Raw genomic sequence first — 17,270 nt, 5'->3', positions numbered from 1 at the left:
TCTAAAATCAAGGACCCATTGTTTAAAAATGTACTAACAATTTTGAGGTTGATTCTTAAGTGTCCAACATCTAATTTTGCTCTCAATTGAGTAAACTATTTAGTGTCTATTATGAATGGAGTAGTAAATGTGTATCAAAGGAGTTATTTCGGACACAGCTAATTAATCGTTAGTTAGCTAGCTAAAGCTAATCAAATCTGCCACTGTTGCCATTGTGAAAGTTCTAGAATGGAAGGCGTGACTGGCATAGCAACAGTAACCAGTAACTACATTGGGTGGGGCTTAGTGAACGGTCACTTGGTCTGAGGAGAAAGTATCTGTCCTAGTTAGTAATAAACTGGGGTACAACAGAACCATAACAACAAATCCAACAGCTCTGAAATGCTTTGTAACAAGAAAAATTAAATATAAATCCCCCCCCAAAAAACAAACGACAAATTTTGTGATCCAATCAACGACTTTTTTGTGTTTTTTTTTTAATGTGTATTTAATACCTCAGACAAAAACACCTGAGAAAAAACTGACATGATTTCAATGGGATTTTCTGTAATATATTCAATATTCAATTATGTATATTACAACTATAATCACATAATTCAAGCATATATAATATACATTTACATATATATATACATATACATACATATATGTATATATATTTATATATAGTGAGAGGATAGTTTATTATTCAATAGTTGTATGGTACAGTAGCAGTAGGGTGCATTTCTCGTTTCTCATTGGGTAAAGTTTGAAGGTGAGGTATAGACAAGTGTTTGTGTGTAAATCTATATACGATTTATCGATACAATATGCAACAAAACAAGAACCAAATAAACTAAAAAGAAGGAATAAAAGACAAAGAAAGGGTATAGGCAGTTCAGTACTGTGTTTAAGGTGGTGGAAGTGTTTGCGTGTGTGTGTGTGTGTGTGTGTGTGTGTATGTGTGTGTGTGTGTGTGTGTGTGTCAGGTGAAGGATCAGATCAGATCAGCACCATAGAAGTCCATAACAACATCAACAACAACAATAAGGGTTAAAACCTGGGTGAGGACTGTGTGTCCGAGTGTTTGTTGTGTGTCTGCATGCTGAATGTTTCAGTCACTGTTCGATCTGGGCAAATCCACCCTAAGTCCACCCTTAAAAAAGTTAGTATTTCATTTTTGCACGTCCTGGACAAATCGAGGAGTAAACAGAGAGAGAAAGACTGCAACCGTGTTTTGTTATTATTGACAAATTGTCACTGTGAGTATGCGTGTGTGTGTGTGTGTGTGTGTGGAGCCAGACAGGTCCACCAAACTAAATGCAAACCCCGCCAGCGAAATTCTCCACCTTATTTATTTTCAAACATCTGCTCACATCCAGCTGTTCTGATGGCTAATTACTTCCTGTTTTCCTCTCTCTTTTTCTCCTTCATTTTAAAAAAAAAAAAAAAAAAAGCCCTGCAATCAGTTCAAAGTCAGACACGGAATCAAATAGAAGATAACAAATCAAGTGCTTGAACGAGCTCACAAAAAGAAAACAAACGAACACAAAAATGTCTTAAAACTATACAATTTTTGTTTCACCGTCTTCCTTCTAACGCCTCCCGCCCCGCCGCCCCCCCCCCCCTTCTCCGCGTTCCCAAAACAATCGTTACTAAGATACCCCGCCTCGTCTCGCAGCGTGTGAAATACCTGATTCAACCGTGATACATTCTCCGTAACGCCTCCGCCTCCGCCTCCATCTAACCAGCTCAGTGAAATCGAAAATAGATTATCTGTCGTTTAGCGATAAACAGCTGGGAGGGAAAGCGTTTTGTGTGGCCCCGTGACTGTCCAGCTAAGAGCCCCGCCCCGCCCCATATATAAAATATACAAAAGATTATCTCCAAAAGCCTCCTCCTGGCTATCTTTGCTAATAGAAAAATATACAGTAATCCTATGTCAAAATCTCTTTGCGTTATGGACGAAAACCCTGCACCTCCTCCTCCTCCTCCTCCTCCTCCTCCTCCTCCTCCTCCCTCCTCCTCCTCCTCCTCCTCCCCTCTTTGCTGGACTGGTCTTGCCTTCCTGCCCACTTCAAAAATATACATGTTTCTTTTGTCCTATTTATAGAAAAAAATTACACATCTGACCTCTCCTGGCTTGTATCCGTGCCTTGAGCTTAAAAAGTGAGATTTCACTGGCATAATGTGAATTCAACACCCTGTTTGAACTGGCCCGGAGCAGCGGCCGGAACGCACTACCTTGCAAAAATGCCGCGCGACACCGGGCGTAAGCACAGCACCGATGGGTGACGTTAAGCTGCCGAGGTGACGCACGGTGATACAGTACGTTGAGTGGATTCAGCGAAGCAGTATGTACGAAGAGAGTCAAACTGGAAAAGATGGCGTCGCTGTGCTTTCCTGTTCGTGACATCCTGAAGCACAAGCCTGCGCGCACGTTTTTTCTCGTGTTTTCGCCCGGTGTCGCACACTGCTTGGTGCAGATCTACGCCGGCCTCCCCCCCCCCTCGCCACTTCAACTAAAGTGCTGCAGTTGTTGGGTTTGCCTTGTACCCTTTTTCCTCATTTCCTCCTGCCCTCCCGCCCCTTCCTCCTGCATCTTCTTCTTCTTCCTCCTCCTCCTCCTCATCCTCATCCTTCTCCTCCTCCTCCGCCTCACAAGTCTCCGTGTCGACTCTCGTACTTGTTGAGGATGTTCCTGCAGCGGCCCAGCTCTTTCCTCATGTCGGCCACCTCCTGGCGGAGGGCGGCGTTCTCCCGCTCCAAGAAGGCGGCGCGCACAGAGATCTGGTTCTCCTTCAGCCGCCGGGCGTCCCGCGAGCGCTTCGCCGCCTCGTTGTTCTTGACGCGCCGGCTCCAGTACTTGTCGTCCTGTCACCCGGCGGCAGTTTGGTGTGTTGTGGCGTTTGGGGGAGGAAGTCAGGTTGGGAGGAGAGCAAAAAAAAAAGAAAAGAAGAGAGCACGGGGGTCAGTTATGAGGGTCAGATTTGTGATGAGAGAAAGGATGACAGTTGAATTGTTACAACTACAGAACACAGAAACACTAGAATGTACTGTAACTGCTGTGAAGTATTCCCTTAAAGCTATAGTGCGTAGTTTCTGTCGCCCCCATGAGGAATTGTAAGTAATGACAACGAAACTGTCGGCACGTCCACATGATATAAATACCCCGAGAAGAAACAGGAAAAAAAAAACATGATGGCCTCTTCAGAGGAGGTAATTATCTCAATTATCTGCGCGCGAAAGTCGCCAGACGACATAATCTTCTGAACATATCCATACTGAGAAATCCAGAGAGAGTTGTGTGGAGCTGATAGTCTTAATTAGTTTTGTAGCAACTCATTTGGCGATGGCTAGAATGTAACAGACATTTATTAATATAAAAAATGTACGCACTAAAGCTTTAAAATGCAACACTTCCTGTAGTTGGTGGCCATGGTATGAGAGCAATAATACACTCTCATCTCAATAACAGACACTGCCGTTATTTTCATATATTGGAACGCATCCTCGTAATTCTATTTCATACACATTGGCTGTCACAACGATGTTAACAGACACCTAAAAGCTAACAGCTTTGGAGCAATTAAATTGTCTGCACGTATACAAAAGACCTACACATCAGTTTTAAGGTGTTACTTGCTAAACTCAATAATATTAAATAATTAGCATCTTGCAACAAGTGAAAACAGTATTAATACATCTTTATGAAAGGCAGTTCTTTCTGAATGCAGCTGTACGGTCCTGCCCTGTTCAGCTGCTCAGCTGAATGAAGAAATGCTGGGCGGCAGCCTCACAAATGTTTTTTTGGGGCATGAAAGAAATGCTTTGGCTACTGAGAGTCTCGTGAGAAGATGATTGGTAACCACAAATATTGTTGTGTTAAACTTTTGCACTTAGAGAGAAAAATAATAAGAATCCAAACTGAAAGTAGAGATCGCTATCGGATAAGAGTTATGCCGGTGGAATCACCGCAGGCCCAAATGGTTTGTAGTGTTTCCTCAAAGAGCCCTTTGAATATGTCATTCCACCATTAAACTCAGCAAAAATCCTCATCCTTTTGCAACATTTATAAAAGGGCTCTGGGATTATCAGCACTTTGAGATATGTTTTTTTTGATTAATTTATGGAAAACTGGAATATATTTCATTTGTTGATCGTAGACGTACTTCCCTACTCTTCAGTGGAGGGTTATTCAACCAAAAGCTGAACCTTAAAATCTCATTTAGAGGAGCTGCAGAGCAATCCCAGCTTCATCTTTACCTTTGGTCGGAGAAAATTCCCCCAACAACAACCTGCATACAAATGATTTATAAAAGCCCTCTACGACTATCAACAAAGTAAGCAAATTCATCGCTCCATAAATTACAAATGCCTCAGGAGCTGCAGCTGCTCTGCGCTGAACTATGAAAGCATGAGCCATTGATCAGAGCTCCTCTTATTGTGCAATGAGCCGAGGACAAATTGTTTTAGGACTCTCGTCAGGAGGCATCAATACCAGCGGAAATCATGCTCCTTTTACATAAATACGGGAGCTGTCGAAGAGCGCTGGCCTTCGTCATGCAGAGGTGGAAGAAGTATTCAGATCCTTTACTTAAAGTTCAAGTTTGGTTTACTTGAAGGTATCTACATAACAGTGACACTGTCATCAACGTGTCATAAACATTATAAACAAGTCATAAACGTTTATGGCATAACGCTTCTTTTAGTAAGTGCCATTCGGTTTTTGCCATGACAAGTAAGGGTTAGGGTTCGGGGTTAGATTGTTCATGATCAGTGTCATGACCTTAATGGATAGAGAGAGAGGATCACTTAGTTTGTTGTACCTAGTCTCGCATTGCCAGACCTTCCTCCACAGCGCTGCGGCGGAGGGTCTGTTGAGTCCACACAGCATTCCGGAATGGGAGAAAAAACATGCTCTGGTTTATTGGCATTTCTTTAAACCAATCGCAATCGTCATGGGCGGAGCCACGGTGCCGCTGCAAAACAGCCTCGGGAAGGAAACTTGTTTTGGTGGTACGTTCATGTGTACGTTCAAAAGTTGTTTTAGTCGTGGATTTACCCTGTAGAGATCTGAGGAGCAGTTAACCATAGTCCTCAGAAATCCACCAGAGTTTAGAATTACAACACAAAGAAAGCGGAAGGAAACGGACATCCGGCGGAAAGACTGAAATCCGGCGGAATTTCCGTCTGCAACGGAGCAATCCCGGAAGTGGAACATCATGGATACAGACTAACCAAACGGTGTCTGCGATGCTCCGCCCACAGCCTTCAGGTGGCGTAACATACACCCTCTGGCCACCATATCGGACCAGTTGCTCAACAATGTCAATGCTTTAACACAGTGTCTGATATGCACACAAGCTGATACTGTACATATCCAGCAGAAGCCAGCACATTAAAAGGCACTTTCACACCTGTAGTTCGGTAGACACGGTGCGATACGGGGGGTGAAGTTGCAACGACCCCCGTTTTCAAGCCGGCCAGGTTACGGATGTTTGGTGCGCACCAGAGTTCAAACGAACTCTCACATCGCCCCAAACGAACCGGACTATCAGACAAAACGCTACAGGGTTCGGTTAAACCGGACCAAACTGCTCAGGTGTGAAAGCAACCTAGGACTAACATTGGTTACTACAGGAAGAGTTCTTTACATCTGCTCTTCGACATCTTTTCCATCACGGACTGGTGCTTTATCCGGCTGGCTGTTTTTGCTTGTTAACAAATCCACAAACCAGCTGTCTTTACTCTTATTTTTCATTCGTCACCATAACTTTATTTTGGAAACAAATTACACTGATCTTGTTTTTTTTTGGTTTTGTTTTTTGCCACAGTGTCTTTATAGACACGGCCGCCAGGAGCTGCCAAAATCAAAGATTTTTGGGCTCACAGAAATGTTGTCGACATGCAGTGCCGGATGCTGAGATTTAGCTGTTGATTGTCAAAAGGCCGAAGGTCAGTGGACGGTCAGGGGTAAAGCTAGACACTGGATGAGGACATTTTCATTAAGGGCATTTAAGTGTGGTTTACACTTGAAACAATCTCCTCTTTCTGCTGGTTATTCTATGCAGGTTACTTTGTTATTAATAACAACTTGTGATAGTCATTTCAATAGAACGGCACATACATTACAAGAAAAGAGGGAGAGAGGGGTGGTGGACATGAGAGAACAGAGTGCTGGTTAGTTCCAGTGAAGTATAATCTGCTCCACAGTCCATTCATACAGTATGCAATCAACACCAGACCAGCAGGACTGACTTCATTACTAATTTAGCAGTTCAATCGCCATCATCTAGTTTTATCTGCAGATTAGAGCCCATCTGCCCTCCGAGGGACGGCCACAGCGTGTCGGAGAGCAGCAGCCGAGCTAAAGGCTAACGCGCTAAAGACGAAAAGACAATCCACAATGGAGGTTTTGATCACGTCAAACTTGAACTTCGGACATCAACGTGATCCCAGAATGGGTTTCAACTACTGATGGTGACATCTATACAAGGACTACCAATAGCAGTCTGTAAAAACAAAGTATAACACTTTCATTTACATTCATTTTCTTTGTATATTTACTGTTTTTTGTTCAATCAGTAATTTTTTTAATTAGTGTATAAACCCCAACAGCTTTCATCGTAAAACGCATCCAATATTTCTTGATTTCAGCCACTGGAAATACATGTATTTTATAAACTGATGTTAAAAGCTTGACTTTTCAAGCTTTTAACATCAGTTTATACACTTCATCATCATCATTATTGTATTGTATTTTAGACCTCACTGTCTAATTTCACCATATTTATATTAATTCTTTTCAATGCGGAGAACAACAGCCTGCTTCTGGCCAGACTACTTTTTACAATCCTGTTTATTGATACTTTCAAATGAAGGAAGATCTTATTAATAAATAAAGTCCAATCGGCCCCAAAATGTCTCATTCTTGATAAGAGTCCAGGCCTGAGAACATCTACATGCCAAAATACTGACTCATAGTCACAGCTATACCTTCAAATAAAGAAATGTACTTTGATGTAAAAGACATTGTAACTGTTATTATTTTATCATTTACATTAGTAGCAGTAAACATAGTATTTCTTATCAGTTTTAGGGTGTTAAAAAGGACCTGATGTCTATTCTATTCTATTAAAAATAGCATCAGGCAACTTCATTGGTTTCGGTGTTGTACGCAGGTCAAGGGTGTGGGGGTGTAGGAGGGTTTGGTACCATCGGGAAAATGTACTTAAGGTATTAAAAGTGAGGTATTTCAGAAACTGGAAACGATCCAAACACTTCTGTCAATCAACATAATGATTCATCTTCTAATGATTTTAGCTGGACTTGTAGGCCTGTATATCGTTGGGTAGTTTAATTTATAATAAAACATTGTATTTTATAAACTACATGTGTTTTTGTGTGCAATCATCTTAATTTGTAAAGTAACTAAATCTGTCACATGAATGTAGTGGAGTAAAAAGTACAATATCTCTCTCTGAAATGCAGCGTAGTAGAAGTAGAAAGTGGCATGAAAAGAAAAAAAGTAAGTAAGTAAAGTACAAGTACCTTAAATTTGTACTTAAGTACAGTACTTGAGTAAATATACTTAGTTACATCCACCACTGCAGCAGAGTGACACGTGCTGTCCCGCTCTCTCGCTTCATCCAGAGATCAGATCACTGAGATGAGTTGACCATAAAGAGGATTACCCTATAGACAGCGGACAATGTGTTCAAATTCAATTCAAAATGGCGGTGGAGGGGAAAAGGCAAGTGTGTTTGTCCCCCCCCCCACCTCTCTTTTTCTAATAGTTTCTTACACATTCCATAACAAGTGGATGCTGTAACTCTCTCACTTCACTTCTCCCAACAAGCATCTTGACTCTGCCGTTTCCCACAGCAGTCACGGTGAAACTGGTCTTTTTCACCACCAAGTGTCAGTATCGAGCCAGAAACTGCGAGCGGGGCCAGCGGGTTCACATCATGCTGGATTTACCAACCAGCGGGAAAGATGAGGATTTAGTTTAACCCTTTGCGGTGCATTCACGTGAGGAAAAAGCAGCTCGCAGCTCGCAGGGACTGAGCACGGAGACGGAGTGATCGTATCTGAACCACAACAAGGAAATTAAAGAACATCTGATCAGAAAGCAGATCTTCTGTGACTGTTTTTACATTTGTTGAAAAGACAACACATAATGTGGGTTGGCTGCTTGTGTGGCGGCCCCCACCCCACACGCACACACACACACACACACACACACACACACACACACACCCCAACTCGATTCCAGCAGGCTTTCACGGCATGACATTTCACATGTGTGTGATGAAAATCAATGTTATGGAATGAAATGAAATGAGATAAACGTTACGATACCAGAAACAAAATAAAAAAGAAGAACACGATGTTGTTGATGTCAGTTCAAGTTATTCTCGGAGGATTGTTAGTAAATTGTGGGCCAGCGAATGTAAAACTCCTCCTTGGTGCTTTTCCCCCCTGCGGCTAATTCTGCATCAGCACTGCCTTTCTTTTCTGAATGTAACACTAGAGAACCAAGAATAACGAGTCCATTTTCAGTTGTACAGTATCTCTGCACCAGCTGCCTATCAGACAAGTCTTTATATCAAATGATATAACTTGATTTTATATGTATATGTATATATATATATATATATATATATATATATATATGTTTCCTCTCTGGAATACATATGTTAGTTTGAGCAATCATCCAGCACCAAGTCAGAACTGTATTGTGGCAGCATTTGTAAGATGCTTTTTTTATTTTATTTTTTATTTTTTAGCTCCAGGCTCCGAGCCACCGATTATAAATAACTGCGGAGCTGATGACCAATATATCGTCCAAAACAGTAGTGGAAAGATTTCACATACTTGAGCCCAACTAAACAGAAAGGAGACATGTTTGCGGTACGTATTTGTGACTTGTACATTAGTTTTACCAGCAGAGAGAGCAGAGATACCATCCAAGCTCCCCTCTCATCAACGGATTTAAGGATTCAGCTTTTAATGACGTACAGCCTCTTCTGTTGTTCTTCACAGAAACCCCCCAAAAAATGTCCTTCAGCCATCAGAGACTTTGTGCAACCGTTTTATAAACCGGGAAAATGTCAAGTCAGAGCAGCACGACTGACACTGATTTACATGACTGCTGCTCTGAGCTGTCAGTGATTTTATTTGTGCGCGTCAAGCACAATACTTCAAACCAAATCCTCCGCAGGCTCTGAGAAGTCAGGCTGATGTTTCAATGGCAGACGGGGGGTGCAATCTTTTCAGGGGAAGTACATGTAGATGCTCATGCCCCCCCCCACCCCCTGAAATCCAGCTGAAAACACTTGACTACACACTGAGCGTGCAGTGCTGGTACAACAGTGGGAAATTCTTGGCATATACATTTGTGAGTGACTAAATTCGAGTTCAAACTCATGTCATGTTTTTGTGTTTACGTCCAATCGTAAGAAGTGTGTATGGGGGGAGGGGAAGCTTGACTCCTCATTTCTCCTCTGTGATTTTGTCTGTTAATATATTGGAGGATTTCCTTCCTTGCCTCTTAAATTTGTTATTTACTTATTTTTAGGGCTGTTCTCGATTGACGAAATTCTTAGTCGACTAACACTCATTCATTTGTATCGACTAATCGATTAGTCGATTTAATTGACAGATCTGTAAATCTGAGTTTCTCCGCAAAGAGTCGTACAAAAGCACCACTTTAATTCTTGGGTTTACCAGAGATGTGCTCGTACGTTTCTTGGAAATAAGTCATTCAGCATGAAAAAAGCATAAAACATGACTAATCGACTAAAGAAATCTAAGTTGACTAAGACCAAAACGACCGATTAGTCCACTAAGAGGGAGCAGCCCTACTTATTTTATCATATTATTTACTCATTTTATTACATTTTAATATGTCCCTTAATTTTTCTACTTACTGTTTTTTTTTTTTAGCTTCGAGCATAAGCTTTCCACATGCTTGTATTTAAGACCTGTACATTTTGTGAAAATATATATCCACATTTACTACTTATATCTACCACTACTAATATAATCTACACTGTTTTCTCCCAGCTTAGAGCTCATATTTACATAACCGCCAGTGAGACATGAATGCATCATCCTACTGTAGTTGGTTTTGGGCCAGGCCAAAGAGTGGAAAACTTTGTTGAGTATTTGGTTAGTTTGGGCTCACATTTCCCAGCTGCAATCAGACCAGGGCTTATAAACAGAAGGCAAAGGGACTCCCAAATAAAGAAGCTTGTTGATTAGCCAGAGTGTTGTCAACCTGTCGTTCTGCAGAGTTTGACATTTTGGCAGAAGAGTCACAACCTGAATACTCCTCTCTAGGAAAAGGCTTCACTTTCCATGTTGTTATCTGGTGCCACCAGCGTTCAAATGCTTCTGTTTGCTTCCAAACGACTGAACTCTGCAACCTGTAAATAAACTGCTGCAGAGCTCCAGCAGGAAAGTTACTGTATAATCCCTCTGCCAAGAAGGTTATGTTTTCAGTTTGGTTTGTCAGCAGGATTATGGAAAAACTACTGGCCTGATTTTGATGAAATTTGGTGGAAAGGTGTTGCACGGGCCAAGGAAGAACCCATCGATCTTATTTACAGGGCGGATACAGTAATTATTTTTCAAGACCCAAAATGAATGCTAATGTTTCTCTGTGTCTGTTGATTGTGTAAATAAGCAACTGTTTTCTAATGCTTTCGATCTATCACCTTTATTATGTGATGATATGTCAGTGTTAATGACATCGATAATGCATCTCTTTTTTGATGAAATTGAGCATCTTTGGATTTCTGGTTACCTTGTACGGCACTGGATGGTTGTGATATTACGAGACCACGCGAGAATCGCGGGATCCTACGGAAGCCCTGAAAGGCAAGGTGGAAAAAAAAGTTTTTTTCTGCCATTGTTTGCTAAAACAGTTCAACTCGTACGAACGAGATAGTTTCTCCTACATGTGACTTAAACGTAGGGTTTTGGCCAGGAGTAGTATCTCCTATGTAGGAGATACTATCTCGTAAACACGTGAAAATACATCATGTCTCTTCAAGTGATGCGTTAGTATCCGAACAGCTGCAAAAAGAACCAATCATCGTCCGGAAAAAAGCTACTGGCAGCTACAGGCGTGGTTTAAGTGTTTGGCGGCCTTTACTATTCGTGCAAAATAACAATGGCGGACATGATAGACAGATAGTTTGTCCAATTACCTGCCGGGTATTTTGTTTGAAAGTTCCTTGCCCTTTCCCAAACAGTTTCCAATGACGACTTCTCGGATGGGTCTGTGTTAACAAACCATCTGGCGTGTCTGGTTCGATTTTTGGACTGATGGTTGGACAATTTGCGGTTGCATTTCACGGATCAAATAATCCCCAAAAAAAGTTCATCCTTAGCCCTACAGCCATCCTTGAAGCACACGCTACGTTCAAATACACAAGTTTACGCACGTTTCACATTAAACCATCATGAACCTCTTTCGATGTGTTGTTTACGACCCATAATGCAATGAACCCTATATCCTCCCCTTTATCCGTCTATACGTCCTCTGGTCCATCTGTTGGTCCGTGAAGCAGCGACTCCATCAGATGAACTGCAGCTGGCTATATCTGATTCTCTGGCAGCTGGACGGGGTTGATCCTGGATAAGTCCCGTCCTAATGACAACCATTTTGGGCAAAAAGTTGAAAATGATCCAAGAACATGGCTGCCCGCTGCTGCCGGGTAAACAACCGCCAAGCGCGGCTTCGCCTGGCTTCATTTCCTGTCTGTGAACAGGAGCCATTTGGACGAGGCAGCCGCTGACTCTCGGATTCTCTCTCCCTGCTTTCATTAATTTAGCTGAGATTATGTGTGTTTCTCTTTCTGCATGTCGCTCTGCCTGTCAATCTCTGCTTCTCCCTGTCTCATCTGTCCATCAGTCCATCAGTCTGCACCTTGTATTTAATAATATTTTTGGGATTAAAGCAACTAATAGACAATTCTTTTGAATTTGAAAATGGACCATTTTCAGGCCAGAAACATCACACTAAAACCAGTGTTTCCACCAGAACTGCAACACCAAAGTTCCTGCATTAACGTCAAGACTTTTTAAGGTCTTTGAAGGTCTCGTTCAGTGGAATTCAAGGACCCTATGGTTTAAAATTAGAGCCTTCATTTCTTATTCATATTCCTGTCAAGTCACGGAAATCCTGGTTGAAATCCTTCATTTAAAATCAGCTGCTGTATCATCTAAAATCTCCATCACAGGATTGGCCTCAGGATGTGAAGCGTTGATCCTTGGATGAAGCGATCAGAAGCATACCGATGATTTTGGGCAATGTATTGCAACTTGAGAATGGAAACTTTTACAAAAAAGCCTTTTCAAGGTCCAACAGAGGTTGACAGAAGAAACTGTAAACTTGCTCCAGTGTTCACAAAGCACGCCGGGAGAAACCAGCTGTAGTGGGCAGAAAAACGCCCACAGAGGCAGAAAATAGACAGGTTGAGGTTGGGGAGTCAGGTGAGCAACTCTTCCTCTTGACTAATCGCGTACTTGATCTAACTATACCTTCACTTGATCCACCTACACATGAAACTGACAGCTGAGCGCAACAAACCCACTGCTGCTCTCCGGAGGGGGTCATGGAAAAGGCATTTCGGGAAATGTAGGAACCTTAACAAAAAGTGAAGTGGAAGTGGGCAAAAACGGGCGAAACTAAAGACGTAACTAAAGCACAAAAGCCTCCCCAAATTTACTAAGCTTCACAGGCTCGTCATCGCCATCGCCCTTAAGCAGGACAGAGTGTTTGGCTTTGAACTCCGTAGAAGCCTTTTTCCTGTTTCATTATCTTCTTATGTAATACGGGAAACAACAACTGGGGACAATGGTTATAATTATGCTAATTGTACAAGGATGGAGGTGACAATTTACTTCTATTGTGATTACTGTCATTTTTTGTGGTTTTAAAGTCTGTTTGCGTTTAAACTCCATTCGAGTCTGAGTCTGAGTTGCTTGTTTTATGCTTTACTGCAACAATACATTTAGTGATACAAACACTACTTTTGTGAGCGAATCAGAATCATAATCAGAAAAGATTTATTGCCACGTCAGTAGCACTTACTAGGAATCTACTTTGGTTTTGATGCATACATATAAACATATTTAAACAAAAAAATGTAAGCACTTTTTTTTTTCACTTTTTTGTGAAATATTAAATTAATCGGGCGCCTGGGTAGCTCACCTGGTAGAGCAGGCGCAGGTTCGACTCCGCCCTGTGGCCCTTTGCTGCATGTCATTCCCCCTCTCTCTCTCTCCCCTTTCATGTCTTCAGCTGTCCTATACAAATAAAGGCCTTAAAATGCCCCAAAAAAAACAATCTTAAAAAATATATAAAGATCTATATAAAATTTATCGTCAATTAATCGGTTTGAGTAAACTTTTATGAAAAAAAGTCAAAATTATCTGATTCCAGCTTCTTGCATTTATTGAACTTACAAAAACAAACATTGAATCACAACTTGAACTGTGAAATTTCCCTTTCAACTTTTCTCGATTACATTGTTTTTGTGGTCGTTATGAGCCGAAATCGCAATCGCGATCAAAATGTGATTACTTGCACAGCCCTGTTACTAATAAAAGTAGTCGTAAGGTGCCGATATACTTGCTTTTTACTACGCGTTTGCGTACGTAAGATGGCTGCCACGCGTATACTGCGTCCCTTTGGAGCGTAAGGTTGTGCACGTCTTCATAAATTAGCGCTACGCGTCTGCAAGATGCAATTCAGCACATGAACATGGGGGCAGTATATCATCTGACAGGCAGGTCAGCAGTTGTTCCACACTCCAATTCTCCAGGTACACGCAAAGTACTCAGGCAAGTATGTGAACAATGCCGTTGGCACCGCCACCGCTTGTCTACGCATTGTTAAAAACCAAGTATATCTGGGCCTTTAGCAGCAGCATGAAATGTACACTCAGTAGCCTCCGCAGCAGTCCTAATATCACTACTAACAGAAGCTGTCTTAGCAGCAGCAGTATTATTGGCTAGCATCCATAGCAGTCCTATTTTCACTACTAACAGAAGCTGTCTTAGCAGCAGCAGTATTATTGGCTAGCATCCATAGCAGTCCTATTTTCACTACTAACAGAAGCAGTCTTAGCAGCAGCAGTGTTATTAGCTAGCATCCATTAGCAGTCCTATTTTCACTACTAACAGAAGCAGTCTTAGCAGCAGCAGTGTTATTAGCTAGCATCCGTAGCAGTCCTATTTTCACTACTAACAGAAGCAGTCTTAGCAGCAGAAGTGTTATTAGCTAGCATCCATTAGCAGTCCTATTTTCACTACTAACAGAAGCAGTCTTAGCAGCAGCAGTGTTATTAGCTAGCATCCGTAGCAGTCATCAGATAAACAGTCTGAGCAGCGCTTCATTTCCTGTTCAGCCCACTCTGAGTGGATGACGGGCAGACAAACTGTGAGCTCTGCCAGCAGCTGTTGGTGCCAAACACAAAAACATGGGCTGGGAATTTAATACACACATGGAATGTGATATAGGAAGTGTGTTACATAAAGAGGGCTCCCCTCCCTGTAACGTAAACACTGCAGCTATGTTTGGCTTTTTCCTCTCAAACACCCCACCCGGGAGCTTTAATCAGACACAACACACACTCCTTCGTGGCTGCAACTAACAACTATTCTCGTTATTGATTGATCTGTCAATTATGTTTTTGATTAAGTGCTTGATCTACTTTTATGAAGTCCAAAAATGGCAAATAGCTTGTGAAATATCCTAAAATATTTAATGAAGCACACATTTCTAAAACGTAAATGGCATTATCTTTTCATTAGTGTTCAAACAACAAAAAGAAAAAGCACATCTAATCAGCGTTTGCCCCGAGCTTTTTTAATACTATTTCTTTTTTTGTAAGAGCACATTGGTCATTTTATTATTATTATTTTTCTATCTCAGTTTAAATCTTTAACATCTGGTTTTTATATCAGTTCACTGTCAGACTCTGAATACACATGAACTGTACACACCCAGCGGCAGGCTCGGACTCGCCTCTGCGCACACAAACAAACACACAGCCAGGCACGTGCACGTTCATATGAGCGCGCAAGAATGGACACACGCACGCACACACACACACGCGGCGCACACACACACACACACACACACACACACAAAATAATTCCGTCCAGGTGACACACCCCAGGAGTCTTGTTCCTTATGTCAACACACTAACTGTTATGTCACCACGTGTTTTTAATCACTGCTCCCACTTTGCCAATAGTCAGATCAGATTCTGAGACACTGGACTCATGACGTGATATATAGTGTGAGATTTTGCATGTTTTTTTTTACTGTATAACTGCATCCGAATGTCGAAGTATTTGGTTCATTCTGGGGATAAATCCAGGCTCTAACTGTTCTCCACACTGACACTGCTCTCCTATACAAAATACTACTACCGTGCAGCCAAGCTTTTTCTGCTTTTCAAATGTTTAAAATACATGAAGGAAAAACCCTTAAGGGTATGGGGTTCCATTTGTGCAGCCGTGTTGGAAAATAAAAGCTTTTGACTTTCCAAAAGAATATTGATAATGAATTCAAAGAGAAGATCTGTGCCGAGCAAGCCTGTCCTCACTAGAAACACAACAGTATTAATACTGTTTGTCCAAACGCCATAATGTTCATGTTTTCCCGACAAGCGACCTCTTGTGCAAATAATAACTCCGTAAGAAGCAAAGTCTTAAGCAGAGTGACGCAACAACGCTGCAAAACCTCTTAGGGTGGAGGTTAAAGCTCCTGACTTTGACGTGTTGCTTTCTTTTAACCGTGATCATAATCTCCCCAACCTTAACCAGGTTAGGGCTGCAGCTAACGATTATTTTCATTATCGATTCATCTGCCGATTATTTTCTAGATTAATCCATTAATTCGGTCCATAAAATGTCAGAAAACAGTCCAAAGTCCAAGGTGATGTTCTTTAAGTGTCTTGTTTTGTCAGTCCAAAACCCAATTACATATCGTTTGATATAATATAATGCAAAGAAAAGCCAGAAAATCTCCATATTGGAGTGGCATAAAGTAGCATTTTTGCATGAAAAATGTGTTCAACGATTAATCGATTATCCAAACTCTGCATAGATGAGTGCACAGCGAACGATAAGTATTATCACATGATGAGACTGTAGCTAAGTTTCCATCCACTCGTCAATCGAATGATCTGAAGTTCGGTAAAAAAATAAACTCATGCGAATAAAGTCGGTGAAAGTGTGTTTCCATCCAACGGCTTTAAAGCGAATAAAGACCTGTGCCTAATGACGTCACGTGCTGTTTTGTGGTCAAATTGGTATAACGAATTGATTTGAGACATTTTATGGTGTTTCCATTCATTTTTTGCACTGAATCGCTCAACATCCAAGCTCACATTTGGGAACAAGGTTTTGCCAGACAAAATAGATCAGTCTACCTACATATGAGTAATAATTGCAGAAGTTGTAATAGTGCTTATGTGCCAGCTGATAGCGACATATCAAGCTATAATAAGAAAACGACGATGCAGGTGCAGATGCACGTAAATGCCCGACGACATCGTAGGCGGCCTGTGGTGTGGGTACGAGGGCGCTCCAAACTGTTCTGGTTAGATCGCGGTTTAGAGACACTTCACGGAAACCCTTTGGTTGAAGCATTTTCGGATTCGACCTGTTGTGTAATTTTACTGGCCCCAGATACGCCACGGCCCTCCGGTTCCAACCGAGAAGCGAGTGGTAGGCGAAATGTTTGGGGTCAGCAAGATCCCCGTGTGTTTACGCTGTGTGCAATGCCATACGAACGAGGATGATGGGAAGGTATGTACCTACCTGGAGTGGATATGGCGCATGAGACCTCGCTGCGTAGCTATAGAGCGCACCTTGTGCCACAGGTGTATGGGGCGCAATAGACGGGAGTCAATCAGGGATTTTGTCAGTAGAAAGGGCTGGCTATCAATCGTGCTACAGGCTGTAGTAGACGATCGTTGCATGCTTGGTGGGACATTTGCGTCGGCACTCCCGGCAGTGCGCATTGGGCACCACTTCTGACCCGTACAGGTGCTGCTGTTTAACCATAAAATGACCTCAAACTTAATCGCAATTCATTATTTATTCGGCAAATAACGTTTCCATCAGCGTTTATCGCATAAGCCGTATATCGATCAAGGGAAAATCCGATGAGACCGAACGTATATCGTCGATATCCATAAAATTCAATCGAATTTTACTGTTTCCATAACGCATTTTTTATCACTTAATTCGCATAAAAA

General features: G+C 41.8%; 1 protein-coding gene across 1 annotated transcript in view; it reads right to left on the bottom strand.

Annotated features, from left to right (window-relative positions):
• Window positions 1-456: 456 nt before the first annotated feature.
• The window catches only part of LOC120570925 (hepatic leukemia factor-like), a 35,678-nt gene continuing 18,864 nt past the window's right edge, over window positions 457-17,270 (bottom strand). Inside the window, exon 4 of the mRNA XM_039819623.1 lies at window positions 457-2,858. Coding sequence (XP_039675557.1) covers window positions 2,638-2,858 — 221 coding nt within the window. The 3' untranslated portion in view covers window positions 457-2,637. The remainder of the gene's footprint in view (window positions 2,859-17,270) is intronic.

The sequence above is a fragment of the Perca fluviatilis genome, chromosome 13 (assembly GCF_010015445.1).
Source record: "Perca fluviatilis chromosome 13, GENO_Pfluv_1.0, whole genome shotgun sequence".
Lineage (NCBI taxonomy): Eukaryota > Metazoa > Chordata > Actinopteri > Perciformes > Percidae > Perca > Perca fluviatilis.
The sequence above is the reverse complement of the archived record's forward strand: the minus strand, read 5'-3'. Positions and strand labels throughout refer to the sequence as shown.